The sequence below is a fragment of the Ranitomeya variabilis genome, chromosome 4, assembly GCF_051348905.1.
Source record: "Ranitomeya variabilis isolate aRanVar5 chromosome 4, aRanVar5.hap1, whole genome shotgun sequence".
Classification (NCBI taxonomy): Eukaryota; Metazoa; Chordata; class Amphibia; order Anura; family Dendrobatidae; genus Ranitomeya; species Ranitomeya variabilis.
In genome coordinates, this window is record NC_135235.1 from 273,231,281 (window position 1) to 273,246,859 (window position 15,579).

General features: G+C 52.8%; 1 protein-coding gene across 1 annotated transcript in view; it reads left to right on the plus strand.

Annotated features, from left to right (window-relative positions):
- The first annotated feature begins 365 nt into the window (after positions 1-365).
- ZW10 (zw10 kinetochore protein) overlaps positions 366-15,579 on the plus strand; it is a 37,677-nt gene continuing 22,463 nt past the window's right edge. Inside the window, exons 1-10 of the mRNA XM_077249971.1 lie at positions 366-578; positions 5,333-5,467; positions 6,358-6,459; positions 8,431-8,508; positions 10,038-10,197; positions 10,401-10,550; positions 11,116-11,307; positions 12,899-13,059; positions 13,824-14,006; positions 15,238-15,464. Coding sequence (XP_077106086.1) covers positions 474-578; positions 5,333-5,467; positions 6,358-6,459; positions 8,431-8,508; positions 10,038-10,197; positions 10,401-10,550; positions 11,116-11,307; positions 12,899-13,059; positions 13,824-14,006; positions 15,238-15,464 — 1,493 coding nt within the window. The 5' untranslated portion in view covers positions 366-473. The remainder of the gene's footprint in view (positions 579-5,332; positions 5,468-6,357; positions 6,460-8,430; positions 8,509-10,037; positions 10,198-10,400; positions 10,551-11,115; positions 11,308-12,898; positions 13,060-13,823; positions 14,007-15,237; positions 15,465-15,579) is intronic.

Sequence of the window (15,579 nt, forward strand, 5' to 3'; positions counted from 1 at the left end):
CCCACAAGAGGGCAGTGCAGTACGTTTACGGCTGTTTACATTCAATGCGTTATACATTTACATTTACAACAGCTGCTATAGTCACATCATATGCATAAACTACATTTCCCGGCAGCCACCTCTTTATCATGATATCACATCCTGTTTTTCAAGATTCCGTCGTAAAACAAGGCCGCCGGTTACTTTCGGGAATTGTAGTCCATGTTGATAAAACGTATAATCTTTTGAGAACTTACTGTGGAGTGTGGACTTTATATTCCATCATCCTTTGCGCACACAAAGCTAAAGCCGTACGGAGCTGTCAGCTGCAATGTCGCTGTGCATGCCGGATATTGTAGTCTATTCGTTACAGACTAGACCGTCACACAGCCAGCGCTGGACTACATTTCCCGGCATGCCTTTATGGGTAGGTTGAATTCCAGGGTTTGAATGCGGCCCCGTCAGCGCCCGGGACGGCGGAGTTGGCAGGCGGGATGGCGTCCTTTGTGACCGAGGTGTTGGCGCATTCTGGGCGCCTGGAGAAGGAGGATTTGGGAGTAAAGATCAGTCGCCTGTCCCGGAGGGTGGAAGAAGTGAAGGTAAGTGCTGGGAATCCTATGGCGGAGGGTCCCTCTGTAAGACCTCCTGTCAGGACCCCGGGCCTGGTCATGTGACATGAAGGGCACAATGTATAAAACAATACACCTGGACTGCAGTGACTGCAGAACTAGCGGTAGGCCCCTGTTCACACTGTGTGAAGGGCTGGCAGGTGTATTGTTTTCTGCTTATTGCTGGACCTTACACCGTCCGTCGCCCCTCTGACCCCAGTGACACCGCTGCGGTCCTGTGTGATGGGCGCTCGGTGCCCCCCGTGCAGCGTTCTCCTCCATATTGCTGGACCTTACACCGTCCATCGCCCTGCTGACCCCAGTGACACCGCTGCGGACCTGTGATGGGCGCTCTGTGCCCCCCGTGCAGCATTCTCCATACTGCTGGATCTTACACTGTCCGTCGCCCCAGTGACACCGCTGTGGTCCTGTGTGATGGGCGCTCTGTGCCCCCCGTGCAGCCTTCTCCTCCATACTGCTGGACCTTACACCGTCCGTCGCCCCGCTGACCCCAGTGACACCGCTGCGGACCTGTGTGATGGGCGCTCTGTGACCCCCGTGCAGCATTCTCCTCCATACTGCTGGACCTTACACCGTCCGTCGCCCCGCTGACCCCAGTGACACCGCTGTGGACCTGTGATGGGCGCTCTGTGCCCCCGTGCAGTGTTCTCCATATTGCTGGACCTTACACCTTCCGTCGCCCTGCTGACCCCAGTGACACCGCTGTGGACCTGTGTGATGGGCGCTCTGTGCCACCCGTGTGGCTGTCTCCTCCATATTGCTGGACCTTGCACCATCCGTCGCCCCGCTGACCCCAGTGATACCGCTGCGGACCTGTGATGGGCGCTCTGTGCCCCCCGTGCAGCGTTCGTCTCCATATTGCTGGACCTTACACCATCCGTCGCCCCGCTGACCCCAGTGATACCGCTGCGGACCTGTGATGGGCGCTCTGTGCCCCCCGTGCAGCGTTCGTCTCCATATTGCTGGACCTTACACCGTCCGTCGCCCCGCTGACCCCAGTGACACCGCTGCGGTCCTGTGTGATGGGCGCTCTGTGCCACCCGTGTGGCTGTCTCCTCCATATTGCTGGACCTTACACAGTCCGTTGTCTCGCTGCCCCCCCGTGACACCGCTGCGGCCTGTGTGATGGGCGCTCTGTGCCCCCCGTGCAGTGTTCTCCATATTGCTGGACCTTACACCGTCCGTCGCCCCGCTGACCCCAGTGACACCGCTGCGGACCTGTGTGATGGGCGCTCTGTGCCCCCCGTGCAGCGTTCTCCTCCATATTGCTGGACCTTACACCGTCCGTCGCCCCGCTGACACCGCTGCGGACCTGTGTGATGGGCGCTCTGTGCCCCCCGTGCAGCGTTCTCCATATTGCTGGACCTTACACCGTCCGTCGCCCCGCTGACTCCAGTGACGCCGCTGCGGACCTGTGATGGGCGCTCGGTGCCCCCCGTGCAGCATTCTCCTCCATACTGCTGGACCGTACACCATCCGTCGCCCCGCTGACTCCAGTGACACCGCTGCGGACCTATGTGATGGGCGCTCTGTGCCCCCCGTGCAGCGTTCTCCTCCATATTGCTGGACCTTACACCGTCCGTCGCCCCGCTGACCCCAGTGACACCGCTGCGGTCCTGTGTGATGGGCGCTCTGTGCCCCCCGTGCAGTGTTCTCCTCCATATTGCTGGACCTTACACCGTCCATCGCCCTGCTGACCCCAGTGACACCGCTGCGGACCTGTGATGGGCGCTCTGTGCCCCCCGTGCAGCATTCTCCTCCATACTGCTGGATCTTACACTGTCCGTCGCCCCAGTGACACCGCTGTGGTCCTGTGTGATGGGCGCTCTGTGCCCCCCGTGCAGCCTTCTCCTCCATACTGCTGGACCTTACACCGTCCGTCGCCCCGCTGACCCCAGTGACACCGCTGCGGACCTGTGTGATGGGCGCTCTGTGACCCCCGTGCAGCGTTCTCCATACTGCTGGACCTTACACGGTCCGTCGCCCCTCTGACCCCAGTGACACCGCTGCGGACCTGTGTGATGGGCGCTTGGTGCCCCCCATGCAGCATTCTCCTCCATACTGCTGGACCTTACACCGTCCGTCGCCCCGCTGACCCCAGTGACACCGCTGCGGACCTGTGTGATGGGCGCTCTGTGACCCCCGTGCAGCGTTCTCCATACTGCTGGACCTTACACCGTCCGTCGCCCCGCTGACCCCAGTGACACCGCTGCGGACCTGTGATGGGCGCTCTGTGCCCCCGTGCAGTGTTCTCCATATTGCTGGACCTTACACCTTCCGTCGCCCTGCTGACCCCAGTGACACCGCTGTGGACCTGTGTGATGGGCGCTCTGTGCCCCCCGTGCAGCGTTCTTCTCCATATTGCTGGACCTTACACCATCCGTCGCCCCGCTGACCCCAGTGATACTGCTGTGGACCTGTGATGGGCGCTCGGTGCCCCCCGTGCAGCATTCTCCTCCATACTGCTGGACCGCACACCGTCCGTCGCCCTGCTGACTCCAGTGACACCGCTGCGGACCTATGTGATGGGCGCTCTGTGCCCCCGTGCAGCGTTCTCCTCCATACTGCTGGACCTTACACCGTCCGTCGCCCCGCTGACCCCAGTGACACCGCTGCGGACCTGTGTGATGGGCGCTCTGTGACCCCCGTGCAGCGTTCTCCTCCATACTGCTGGACCTTACACGGTCCGTCGCCCCAGTGACACCGCTGCGGACCTGTGTGATGGGCGCTCTGTGCCCCCCGTGCAGCGTTCTTCTCCATATTGCTGGACCTTACACCATTCGTCGCCCCGCTGACCCCAGTGATACCGCTGCGGACCTGTGATGGGCGCTCTGTGCCCCCCGTGCAGCGTTCGTCTCCATATTGCTGGACCTTACACCGTCCGTCGCCCCGCTGACCCCAGTGACACCGCTGCGGTCCTGTGTGATGGGCGCTCTGTGCCACCCGTGTGGCTGTCTCCTCCATATTGCTGGACCTTACACAGTCCGTTGTCTCGCTGACCCCCCGTGACACCGCTGCGGACCTGTGTGATGGGTGCTCTGTGCCCCCCGTGCAGTGTTCTCCATATTGCTGGACCTTACACCGTCCGTCGCCCCGCTGACCCCAGTGACACCGCTGCGGACCTGTGTGATGGGCGCTCTGTGCCCCCCGTGCAGCGTTCTCCATATTGCTGGACCTTACACCGTCCGTCGCCCCGCTGACCCCAGTGACACCGCTGCGGTCCTGTGTGATGGGCGCTCTGTGCCCCCGTGCAGCGTTCTCCTCCATATTGCTGGACCTTACACTGTCCGTCGCCCCTCTGACCCCAGTGACACCGCTGCAGACCTGTGATGGGCGCTCTGTGCCTCCCGTGCAGCGTTCTCCTCCATATTGCTGGACCTTACACCGTCCGTCGCCCCTCTGACCCCAGTGACACCGCTGTGGATCTGTGTGATGGGCGCTCTGTGCCCCCGTGCAGTGTTCTCCTCCATATTGCTGGACCTTACATCGCCTCGCTGACACCGCTGTGGTCCTGTGTGATGGGCGCTCTGTGCCCCCGTGCAGCGTTCTCCTCCATATTGCTGTATCTTATACCGTCCGTCGCCCCGCTGACCCCAGTGACACCACTGTGGACCTGTGTGATGGGCGCTCTGTGCCCCCGTGCAGTGTTCTCCTCCATATTGCTGGACCTTACACCGTCCATCGCCTCGCTGACACCGCTGTGGTCCTGTGTGATGGGCGCTCTGTGCCCCCGTGCAGCGTTCTCCTCCATATTGCTGGACCTTACACCGTCCGTCGCCCCTCTGACCCCAGTGACACCGCTGTGGATCTGTGTGATGGGCGTTCTCCTCCATATTGCTGGACCTTACACCGTCCATCACCCCTCTGACCCTAGTGATACCGCTGCTGTCCTGTGTGATGGGCGCTCTGTGCCCCCCCTGCAGCTGTCTCCTCCATATTGCTGGACCTTACACCGTCCGTCGCCCCGCTGACCCCAGTGACACCGCTGTGGTCCTGTGTGATGGGCGCTCTGTGCCCCCCGTGCAGCGTTCTCCTCCATATTGCTGTATCTTATACCGTCCGTCGCCCCGCTGACCCCAGTGACACCACTGTGGACCTGTGTGATGGGCGCTCTGTGCCTCCCGTGCAGCGTTCTCCTCCATATTGCTGGACCTTACACCGTCCGTCGCCCCTCTGACCCCAGTGACACCGCTGTGGATCTGTGTGATGGGCGTTCTCCTCCATATTGCTGGACCTTACACCGTCCATCACCCCTCTGACCCTAGTGATACCGCTGCTGTCCTGTGTGATGGGCGCTCTGTGCCCCCCCTGCAGCTGTCTCCTCCATATTGCTGGACCTTACACCGTCCGTCGCCCCGCTGACCCCAGTGACACCGCTGTGGTCCTGTGTGATGGGCGCTCTGTGCCCCCCGTGCAGCGTTCTCCTCCATATTGCTGTATCTTATACCGTCCGTCGCCCCGCTGACCCCAGTGACACCACTGTGGACCTGTGTGATGGGCGCTCTGTGCCCCCGTGCAGTGTTCTCCTCCATATTGCTGGACCTTACACCGTCCATCGCCTCGCTGACACCGCTGTGGTCCTGTGTGATGGGCGCTCTGTGCCCCCGTGCAGTGTTCTCCTCCATATTGCTGTATCTTACACCGTCCGTCGCCCCGCTGACCCCAGTGACACCTCTGCGGACCTGTGTGATGTACTGTGACGTCCCGTCCTTCTGTCTCCACAGGGCGAAGTCTGCGACATGATTAATAAGAAATATGACGAGTTCCTCCCCAGCATGCAGAGCGCCGAGGACCTGGTGGCCCAGGTGAGCAGTCTGCATCGGGACGTGGACGTGCTAAAGTCAACTATAGAAAACGAGGTGAGTCCGGAGGAAGAGCCGCCGTCTGTGATGTCTCCGGTGGGGTAGAGGCGTCCCCCCGTCTGTGATGTCTGGGACCCCTATTGATCCTGAAAATAAATGGGCCACAATGCCCTTATGGTTCTGTGTCCTCCTCATGGTTCTTCCCGCTCTGCACGGGACTGTCCCACAGCTCCCTGTGAATAAGGCCGAACTGCACCTCTGTGTCTCATAAGTTGTCCTCCCATCAATTATAAAATACCCCCATTACCCCGTCTTGACATATAACATTTATCTAAGGGGTAATTAGCTTCTCACCTGGTCAGATCAGTCCTCATACTTTGCTCTGATGAGGGGCAGTACCCTGAAACACCGTGTCTGCAAATTGGGATTCTGGTTTGGCTATTATCCTAAGTCATGTGACAAGGCTCGTTAAAGGGTTGATGTTGACTGTTAGGATTGCTACTTCCAACAGGTGGCGCCAGAGTTCTAGTCCTCTTACTCTTAGAAGAGACGATTTGCATACATTCATATCAGGTGCAGGTGTATGGAGCGAGCTCAGGAGCTGAGCCTGCACCATACCCGGCCTGCTCCTGCCTCTAACCAATCAATGACAGCAGCAGTTCAATGGCGCATGCATCGACTCTTGTTATTCAGTGGGTTGTGAAGCCCCATGGTGGCCATCTTGGTACACCCGCGGGAGGGCGTCATTTTGGTTGCATGCTGCAGAAGGTAAGTATGGGTTATTTATTGTAGGACAGTTTGGTGTCGCCGTGTTCCCACTGAGCTGAACAGTCATGTTGCAGGTAATTTTTACTGGATTGTGGGGACCCCTGCAGACTTCGCCGGACCCTACAGAGCCGCGGGGGTCTTACTTCTGACTGGACAGTATTTTCCTTTTATCTCTTCAGGTTCAGAATGAGCTGAAAGTGGCGATCAGCGAATTCACCGAACTGAAGCATCAGCTGGAGAGGAACACCATGATCCTGGCGGTGCTGCGGCAGCTGCAGGAGGTGAGCGCCGGATACCGCCATCATACGCCAGGAGGGGGTGCCACATGATCAGTATCCGACCACTGAGACTCCCACCCATCCAAAGGATAAAGGGGGCTGCAGAGTTAGTGCAGTGGCCTCTTTGTTTCCCCTGTCCATCCGCTGTTCTTGGATTACAGTCGACCCCGTTCACTTCCTTAAGGATTATGCCTCGCCTGGTGAGGTGGACCCCCGAGACCCTCAGTCTGGATGAGTGTGTGGTGTGCGATGCAGATAGAGCGAGGCTCACTGAAGCCATGGAGCAGAGTTACTTAGGTCGAGTGACACTCGGTAGCAGTATATTTGAGGACATGTCAATGTAAGGCTATGTGCGGAATGGTGTGCGAATTTTTCCGCACTGATTTTGATAAATCCGCAGGGCAAAAACACTGCGTTTTTTCCTGCGGTTTTATCGCGGATTTACAGCGGTTTTTGTGCGGTTTCTGCTGCGGTTTTCTATTATGGAGCAGGTGTAAAACTGCTGCGGAATCCGCACAAAGAATTGACATGCTGCAGAAAATAAACCGCTGCGTTTCCGCGCGTTTTTTTCCTCAGCATGTGCACAGCGGTTTTTATTTTCCATAGGTTTACATGCTACTGTACACCGCATGGAAAACTGCGGATCCGCAGTAAGAAACCGCAACGTGTGCACATGGCCTAAGCGGAGCTGGGAGGGTCCGGGGGGGCACACAGAGAAGAAGCAGAGAGTGGCTGCATAGCAGAGCTGGGTATGTCGGAATAGCAGAGCTGGATAGGTTGGTTGGCTCACTGGGTCATCAGATCGGAGATGCAGATAAGTGAAGGACACAGGGTTGGGGCCTTAGTGGCACATGCCAATACCCCGAATCCTCAGGAGATACTTCACTGCCTGAGCCGGCTGGTAGAGTGATGTCAAAGGAGCGCAGCGGGTTGCAATGGCATCCTGGAGCACAGAGGAGCAGAGAGTCGGGGGCTTTAGGGTATGTTCACACGTTGCGGATTTGACGCTGTGGATCTGCAGCAGTTTTCCATGCGTTGTACAGTACCATGTAAACCTATGGAAAACAAAATCCGCAGAGCACATGGTGCGGAAAAAACCGCGCAGAAACACAGCATTGTTTATTCCTCAGCATGTCAATTCTTTGTGCGGATTCCACAGTGTTTTACACCTGCTCCATAATAAGAATCTGCAGGTGTAAAACCGCTGTTGAAAAACGCAGTAATTCCGCAATAAATCTTCAGGTAAAACGCAGAGCGTTTTACCTGTGGATTTTTAGGAATCTGTGTGGAAAAATCGACGGTAGATTCCGCAACGTGTGCACATAGCCGCAGACCGAGGACACAGCACTTGTGGCAGGATCCAGGAGAGATAAAGTAACAAGGATTGTGCTGTAGTTCCCCCGCACAGTGTGCGGCGGTGCCACCGCCGTGCAGATAAAGTGTAGGACCGATTGCTCTGTATCCGCGCTGCAGCCCCTTCATTTTGGGGATCAGTTGGGGTGTCTGCAGTCAATCACAGATGCTAACGATACGCCATCACTTTATATAACTGATCTCTGCTACGACATTGGTATGGATGAAAGTGACAGTCATGGGGGGGTGAGCGTCGCTGTGACTGCTGCGCTCCCCTCCATGAGACCAGGGCAGAAGAGTCGTCCCGAAATAAGGGGTAACGTGGAGGAGTCGCAGTGCGCCCTTCTCATTTATCCATCTTCTTCCATCTCTAATCTGGGCCCATTTCTCTACATCTCCCCCTAATGTGCTGACAATCCCCTTCCTCCACGTCTGTGGCTTTCTGGCTGTGAATAAAGACTGAGCATCGTAAAAAGAGTTTGAGAGACCCCAACACACGACTCGCTCCCCAGCGACGGCACGACCTCCCTGTGTGGTGCTGTCACCACAGGCGGTGCATATAGAATAATCTGATCTATAGATTTATCCTTCTGACACTTGATTACTTGTCTCCTGTTTCAGTTTAATAGCGCAATAGAGATGTACAACGCCGCCTTGTCCGAGAGGAACTACATCAGCGCCGCCGAGCAACTGGAAAAGGTAAGTGACTAATACGGCCATAAATCACCGTGCCGCGCTATGTCCTATTTATAAAGTTACAGTATTTTATATTGTTTTATTGGGAAATTTAGCAATACTGTCATTCTTTCTTTTTTTTTTCCTGGAACAAGAAAAACATGTAACAGTTTTTAAAAAGATATAAAGACGGCAAAGTAAGAAAATGTGTGGGTTGAGGAACCATAGATATAACAATACATAGGTGCATAGGTGAGATCACAGCTCACCTCCTCCTCCTGTACAATGACTGATAACACCTCTATATACAGTAGGTAACACAGGATCCACCATTCACAATAGGTGATGTCACAGCTCACCTCCTCCTCCTGTACAATGACTGATAACACCTCTATATACAGTAGGTAACACAGGATCCACCATTCACAATAGGTGATGTCACAGCTCACCTCCTCCTGTACAATGACTGATAACACCTCTATATACAGTAGGTAACACAGGATCCACCATTCACAATAGGTGATGTCACAGCTCACCTCCTCCTCCTGTACAATGACTGATAACACCTCTATATACAGTAGATAACACAGGATCCATCATTCACAATAGGTGAGATCACAGCTCACCTCCTCCTCCTGTACAATGACTGATAACACCTCTATATACAGTAGGTAACACAGGATCCACCATTCACAATAGGTGATGTCACAGCTCACCTCCTCCTCCTGTACAATGACTGATAACTCCTCTATATACAGTAGATAACACAGGATCCACCATTCACAGTGGGGAATGTCACAGCTCTCCTCTTCCTCCTCCTGTACAATGTCCTCTGCAGAAATCCCAGAGCATGTCTGCATGACTCCCATTACAGTAAAAAAAGGTTTGCCAAATTATAGATCAAGAACAGTGATTCCTGGTTGTTGATGTTACAGCTCGCCTCCTCACCCTTCTTGCCCTGAGCATGACTGCCCACGACACTTTCCCATTACAATTAATGTAACTATAACCTATTTGTAGATAACACAAGATCCCACATTTATGTGTCACTCCCCCTCCTCCCTCCCTGCACAGCGACCTCTGCACAGGTCATAGAGCATGCCTATAACAATCTTGCAGCCATGTTTTCCAGCTGGTAATGCCAGTTGTTGTGAAGAGCCTGTGCTGGCAGTCCGACCACCAATGTTACGGCCACCAATGTTACGGCGTATCCCAGTTTTGTCGCGATCTGTGGTTTACCGCTCAGAGACCAAATAGGGAGCAAGTGATGGGCGCAGGAGAGCGTCATTCCGGCTCATGTCCACACAGGATGGATTTTTCTGAAGTGGGAAATTGTTAGTAAAGTTGTCAATGGCCAAATGGGCTCCAGTTTTGCAGCCATTTTCACAGCACCGCAGGTCACTTCAATGTGAATGAGTCCCATTTCTTAAATGCTTATCCACAATGCTGAGACAATATTTTGCAGCTGATTCTCCGGCCACAATCTGTGGGGTAAATCCGCCATGGGAATGTACGATTACAGGACACGATCGATTTTCTCTTTTCAATCTCAGGCGCAAAACTGTCTGAAAATCCTCAAGTCTCGGAAAGGCTTTGAGCTGAAGGTGCTGAAATCTCTGGGAATCGAGCTGACGGTGCAGAAGCAGAACATGCTGTACCACCTCGGGGAGGAGTGGCAGAAGCTGGCGGTGTGGAAGCTGCCCCCATCCAAAGGTACCAACCTCCGTATAAAGGGTGGAAGTCTCAGAAATCTCCAAGTCACACTTCAGTCTCTCTTACGGCTGCCTCCCCAAAGTCTGGGTGCCACCACACCCCCTCCAGTGGGGCGCTCTCTCCTTTTACTGGCACATTGGGTTACGATACATTGGATCAGTGTGGAATACACTTGATTTTCTTTGTTAATTTTTTACTTTCAGATTACTCAAGTCTGGAAATGGTCTTGAAAACCGAACTGCACTTGTGCACCCTGCTGTCACCGGACGACACCGGTTCTGCGCCAATTCTGGGATCTGTCCTCCAGGCCTTAGCCATTCTGGGAGAGCTGAACACAAAACTGAAGTTTTTCAGTAAGATCCTGATGGTTTGATATTATTTTGATGGGACACGGACCTTGGACGTCCCAATTAGGCTATGTTCACACTTTTTTGCTGCATTTTTTTTTTCTGCAGGCAAAACCCGCTAGCTTTTGTTGGTACTGTAAAACCCAGGATTTTAACCCCTTAAAAACCTATGACGGATTTATCCGTCATTGGACGCCTCTCCCTGTTTGGTGTGGACTCCGGCAGTGAGCCCGCACCTTTTCCAGCACAAGTCAGCTGTTTTGAACTGGCTTCTAATAACAGTGCGGATCTGATTGGTGCCTGCTGACATTTTTACACGAAGATTATTGGCAATGAAGACATTGTCTGGTTGACTGGCATTTGAAAGGTTAAACACCGGAGCTAAGCCGTGACTGTTACAGGCAGATGCCGGCTGTGAATCACAGCTCGCATCTTCCTGGTATGGTGGAGCCTCGGCTCCTGAGCCCGCCCCATACACCCGCCAAGACCACGTTTAATCGGGTTAAAGGCAGCAGGTAGACGCTTTTCTTGTAATAAGGCGGTGCGTAAACGCTCCGGCTCTGTCCCTCAGGTCAACTGCTCCTGAACTTCATCCTCAAGCCTCTGGTGTCGTTTCCATCTCTCCACGTCCTCGTGGAGAAGCAGCCTCAGGGGGTCGTACTGCGCTTCGACAGCCTCAAGAGCGACCAGACGCACCCGCCGCCCGCAGAGGTGTTCCTGAAGCTGAAGCAGGTGCTGGAGCTGCTGCACAAGCACTTACTAGGTGAGGAGCCAGCGAGGTTCTATAATATAATGTATCAGGAAGGATTAGTCACTGCCTCGTATACACACATCACGTCACATCGTGTGCGACGTACACCTGAGACAGAGGAGGTTCCTCCAGAATATCGGCACAGCCGGCACTCCTACACGGGAAGTGATGGGAACGTATACCACAAATACCAGTGCTGTATGCCTCCCACAAGATCAGTGCTTTGGGTATCTCTCCTTGACGTTAGGAAGCCTCTAACCTTACATTTAAATGGAATCTTTCATCAGATTCCACCACCATTTTGTTGTTGTATTGCAGTGGTGCTTCTATTCTGAGGTCCCTGACCCTAGTCTTATACTCGCCCACCACCGTCTTCACCTTCTATCAGCGTCACTCCAGTTGGACTTCAGCAGGTTGTGACCTGCCGGATCGCTCCAGTGTTTGCTGCCCGTCTCTTCTCAATGTGTTGTGGTGCTCATAGACTTACTTTGAGAGCTTGTGATCGTCACCTCTGACTTCCGGGCAGTCGGAAGTTGCAGTTATAAGATAGCGGGACTGGAGCGGTACCGATAAAAGGTGAGGACTTCGACGGGTAAGTATAAGTCATGGGACAGGGACCTTAGGTTGGTAGCACCACTCCAGCACTGATAAACACAACCCTGGAGTGATCGTCACCCGTTTTTTTTTTTTTTAATTGCATGTATTAATAATAAGCCGCTGAAGCCACCAGAAGAGCGGACCTGTCACTTCTCCTTGACGGCCAGAAGAGCCTACGATGCTGCACTAATCTACCCAGTGATGAAAAGATTATGGAAATCCAAGACTGGGAATTAATGACCGATCTGTCAAAGTCAAATGATCTTGGTAGATCAAAAGGCATCCATGTTATCTGCCACAGATTCTGTGTGGACTGAGCCTTGGTATTTCATTGGCTTTATTATTATTTTTTATACATTCTTTAGATTGTTATTTAAGACCACCATGCAGATTGGATGAAAGCCATCAGGACAGGCCAAGAGTCTGGGGCTTATGACGTGACGGCCTCTTCGCTTTTCCTCTTCGTAGATGAACGTTTGGGCAGTAGAAATTTTAACCTCCGCTCTTTTTGTTTTCATGTCTCATATCTGCCCATGGAAACCTCATGAACACCCGGCCATGCCTAACGTTAATTTATATGGGGCGATTGGGGGCGAGCTGTCATTTTGGGTTAGATTGACAGGCGCATACCCAAACACCTGGGATGTGGAGGAACCGATAGTCTCCGCTTTTCGAGGCCAAGCAGAGCGGGACTTTAATAATCTGGCAACTTAAGCTCCAAGCTTGATCTAAATTCCAGTGGAGTATGATGCTTCAGATCCTCTGGGAGAAATTAACATCACATTTCTGCTAGACCTTCCATCACTTTCTGTAAGAGGCAGCGCTGCCGTAAAACCACATCATTCACATTATTGCACAAGTTCACCAAATGTTTTGATTCTTTACACCAGTTTTCCGGTGACAACTGAATGATTAACCCCGCAAAGGGTTAGTAAGGGTCTCTCCGGACTTCAGGGATGACTTCTCTACTGAGGGGTGACCTTTTTGTCTGTTTTTTTTTTTCTAGATATACCCGTAGAAAACAAACGAGGGGAAGGAGGAAATAAAGTGGTCCTGGCTGAAGTTCTCGGTGATCTGATCTGGGAAGATATTTCAGAATCCATCATTAAAGACTGTTTGGTCTACTCCATCCCCACCAACAGCAGCAAACTGGAGCAATACGAGGAGGTAATTACTAAATAATCGGGGTCCTGAACTATTGGATCCCAGGATGAATGCTTCTTCTCTAACCCATGATCAATCGGCCATTATCAGCCGTTACGCTGGAGAATTGTGGTATTATATGGCATTCTCGTAAATGAACCTCGGAGGCTCCATCTTGGGTGGGCGTCTACCAGAGTCAGAGTGCCCCTTTATAACTTCAGCTGTGTTGTTCCACAGCAAGAATCCAGGGCTGTCCCCAGAGAGTTCTGTATTGGACATGCAACAGATTTACACGAGGATTAACCCCAATGTCATGTCAAAACGGGGCAGTTATCCCTGTTAAAATGGTGCACGTGTCAGACTGCCCCTTCGTTTGTTCCCTTTGGGGCTGCTGAGTGCCGCACTCCTTTTTCCAGCAGCCCCATAGAGAAAGATAGGAGTGGCTGTCGGGCATCAGACCTGTTGCTCTATTTTGCACTATGATAGAGCGCCCCCACTGTTCTTTTCATTTTCTCTCAAAGCCCTACATGTGTGTCTAGTGCTGGCGAGAAGTCGTCTTCAGTATTGATCGGTCATCTGCTCGTGTACAAGAGGATACGGGTAATGTCTGAGCGCTGGACACGTTGCACGGATGTTCTGAGAGGGAATTACACAAGCAGCAGGGGGCGCCACGTCACGGATGTAACAACAATGACTACACAAGGGAGCATTTAATAGGAAACGTTTCCATTTTAATTCGGTCTTGTTCATCATCATCATCATCATCATCATCATTTCTTTGTATTCAGGTTATAAAATCAACCGAACAGTTTGAGAATGACCTTAAAGAGATGCAATACCTGAAGGGCGACGCCACCGAACTTCTAAAATACGCGCGAAATGTTAACTCTCACTTTGCAAGCAAGAAATGCCAGGACGTGATCGTTACCGCCAGGAACCTGATGACCTCCGAGATCCATAACACTGTGAAGGTGAGAAAGTCCGATGTACGTCCTCTGTATTCTCTCCAGCAAGGGTTAAAGGATTCCTTAGATGGACTAGTGATTACCTGAGCGCAGAGGAATCTGTTCACATGACCGGATCTCCCCTCCTTCCTCTGACACTACAGCTCGTCCCCCAGTAATCCACCATGTAATCCAGACATCACCGCGCATGAGCGTAGCGGACATTGACTATCACAGAGTCAGAACCTTTTTGTTTTGTTTTGATACTTGCTTGTCCCGATATCGCTGCTGCTGCACAAAGCTACATGTCCTGTGTCGTGGCAGTCCAGCCCAGCCGTACGGATAGGCCATCAATATTGTGATCCTAATTAAAGCCTGAATAATGATGGCTAGTCTTAGGATAAGTCATCAGTATTTTATCATGTAGGAGTAGGATCATACATTGGTGACTGCGCCTGTGTCCTGCAGCTCTGCCGAATCTCAGGTAACCCTTTTTAAAGGGGTTTTCTATTTTCAGGCAGGTAATGCTATAAAATGGCAACATACGGTAAGCATTACTTACCTGTTGAAGCCCCTGCCGCTCCAGTGCCGCCTTTCTGCTGATCCTGGACAGTTTTTCTACACCGGTCCACAGCGGTGACATCCCCTCTCCAATATGTGACTGATGCAATCAAATTCTAGGCTCACCTGTGATGGCACCAGACTGATGAAGTCAGGGATTGACTGCAGCGGTCACGGGTTGCAGACCTGGCTCCTCCGCTGCAGTCCTGTCGGCAAAGACCGATGAGGATCAGTGGAGAGGTGGCTCTCCAGCGGCTACAATAAGTAATACTTATTCTGTATTTTAAAGTCTTGCCAGCTTGTGGGATGATATTTTTTTTTCTAAGCCGGACACTCCTTTTAGGAGAAAATCCTGTTCCCAGTGTGAATAGTAATAACACAATCGGTACAATGGGCTTCAATCACCTGCATTACGCTGCATTGTAGGGAGATCTGAAATGATGGCTTACAAGAGCTTGAATAATATTTCAAGGTTTGGTGTAAATCCAGCCCCATAACGCCCAGTTCACATGTCCAACATTTCCGGTCAGAGTATTAACCGCGATGCTTGACCTGAACTCAACACGATCATAAACATGTATGCGGCTATTGATTGCAGGTCAGGAGACCCGCGCCCGGTCTTGACCCTGTGGTCCGTGCACTGTATGTGACTGCACTCCTTACTGGACCTCCATGTTTTTTTGCTTTCTTATTGTAGATCACACCCGACTCTAAAGTCAGTATACCAAAGCTCCAGAGTCCCGGGGGCGAGAAGGTGAAACCACAGAAGAGTCCGTCACATGAAGCTCAAGCTTTAGAAAACGAAGTCAAGATGGGGCAGCACACGTTCTCGCTGCCCACCTGCCGGATCAGCGAGTCTGTACAGAAGCTGATGGAGCTCGCCTACCAGACCCTCTCAGAAGCTACTGCCAGCAAGAAGCCCTGGTGAGTGTGGCTCCGAGGACTAGAAGGATACGTGTTAGTTGTATGGATCCTTTGTAAGTCTGGGATTTCTTATCTGCCATCTAGGAACAGAATGTGCACTACATATTCCAAAGGG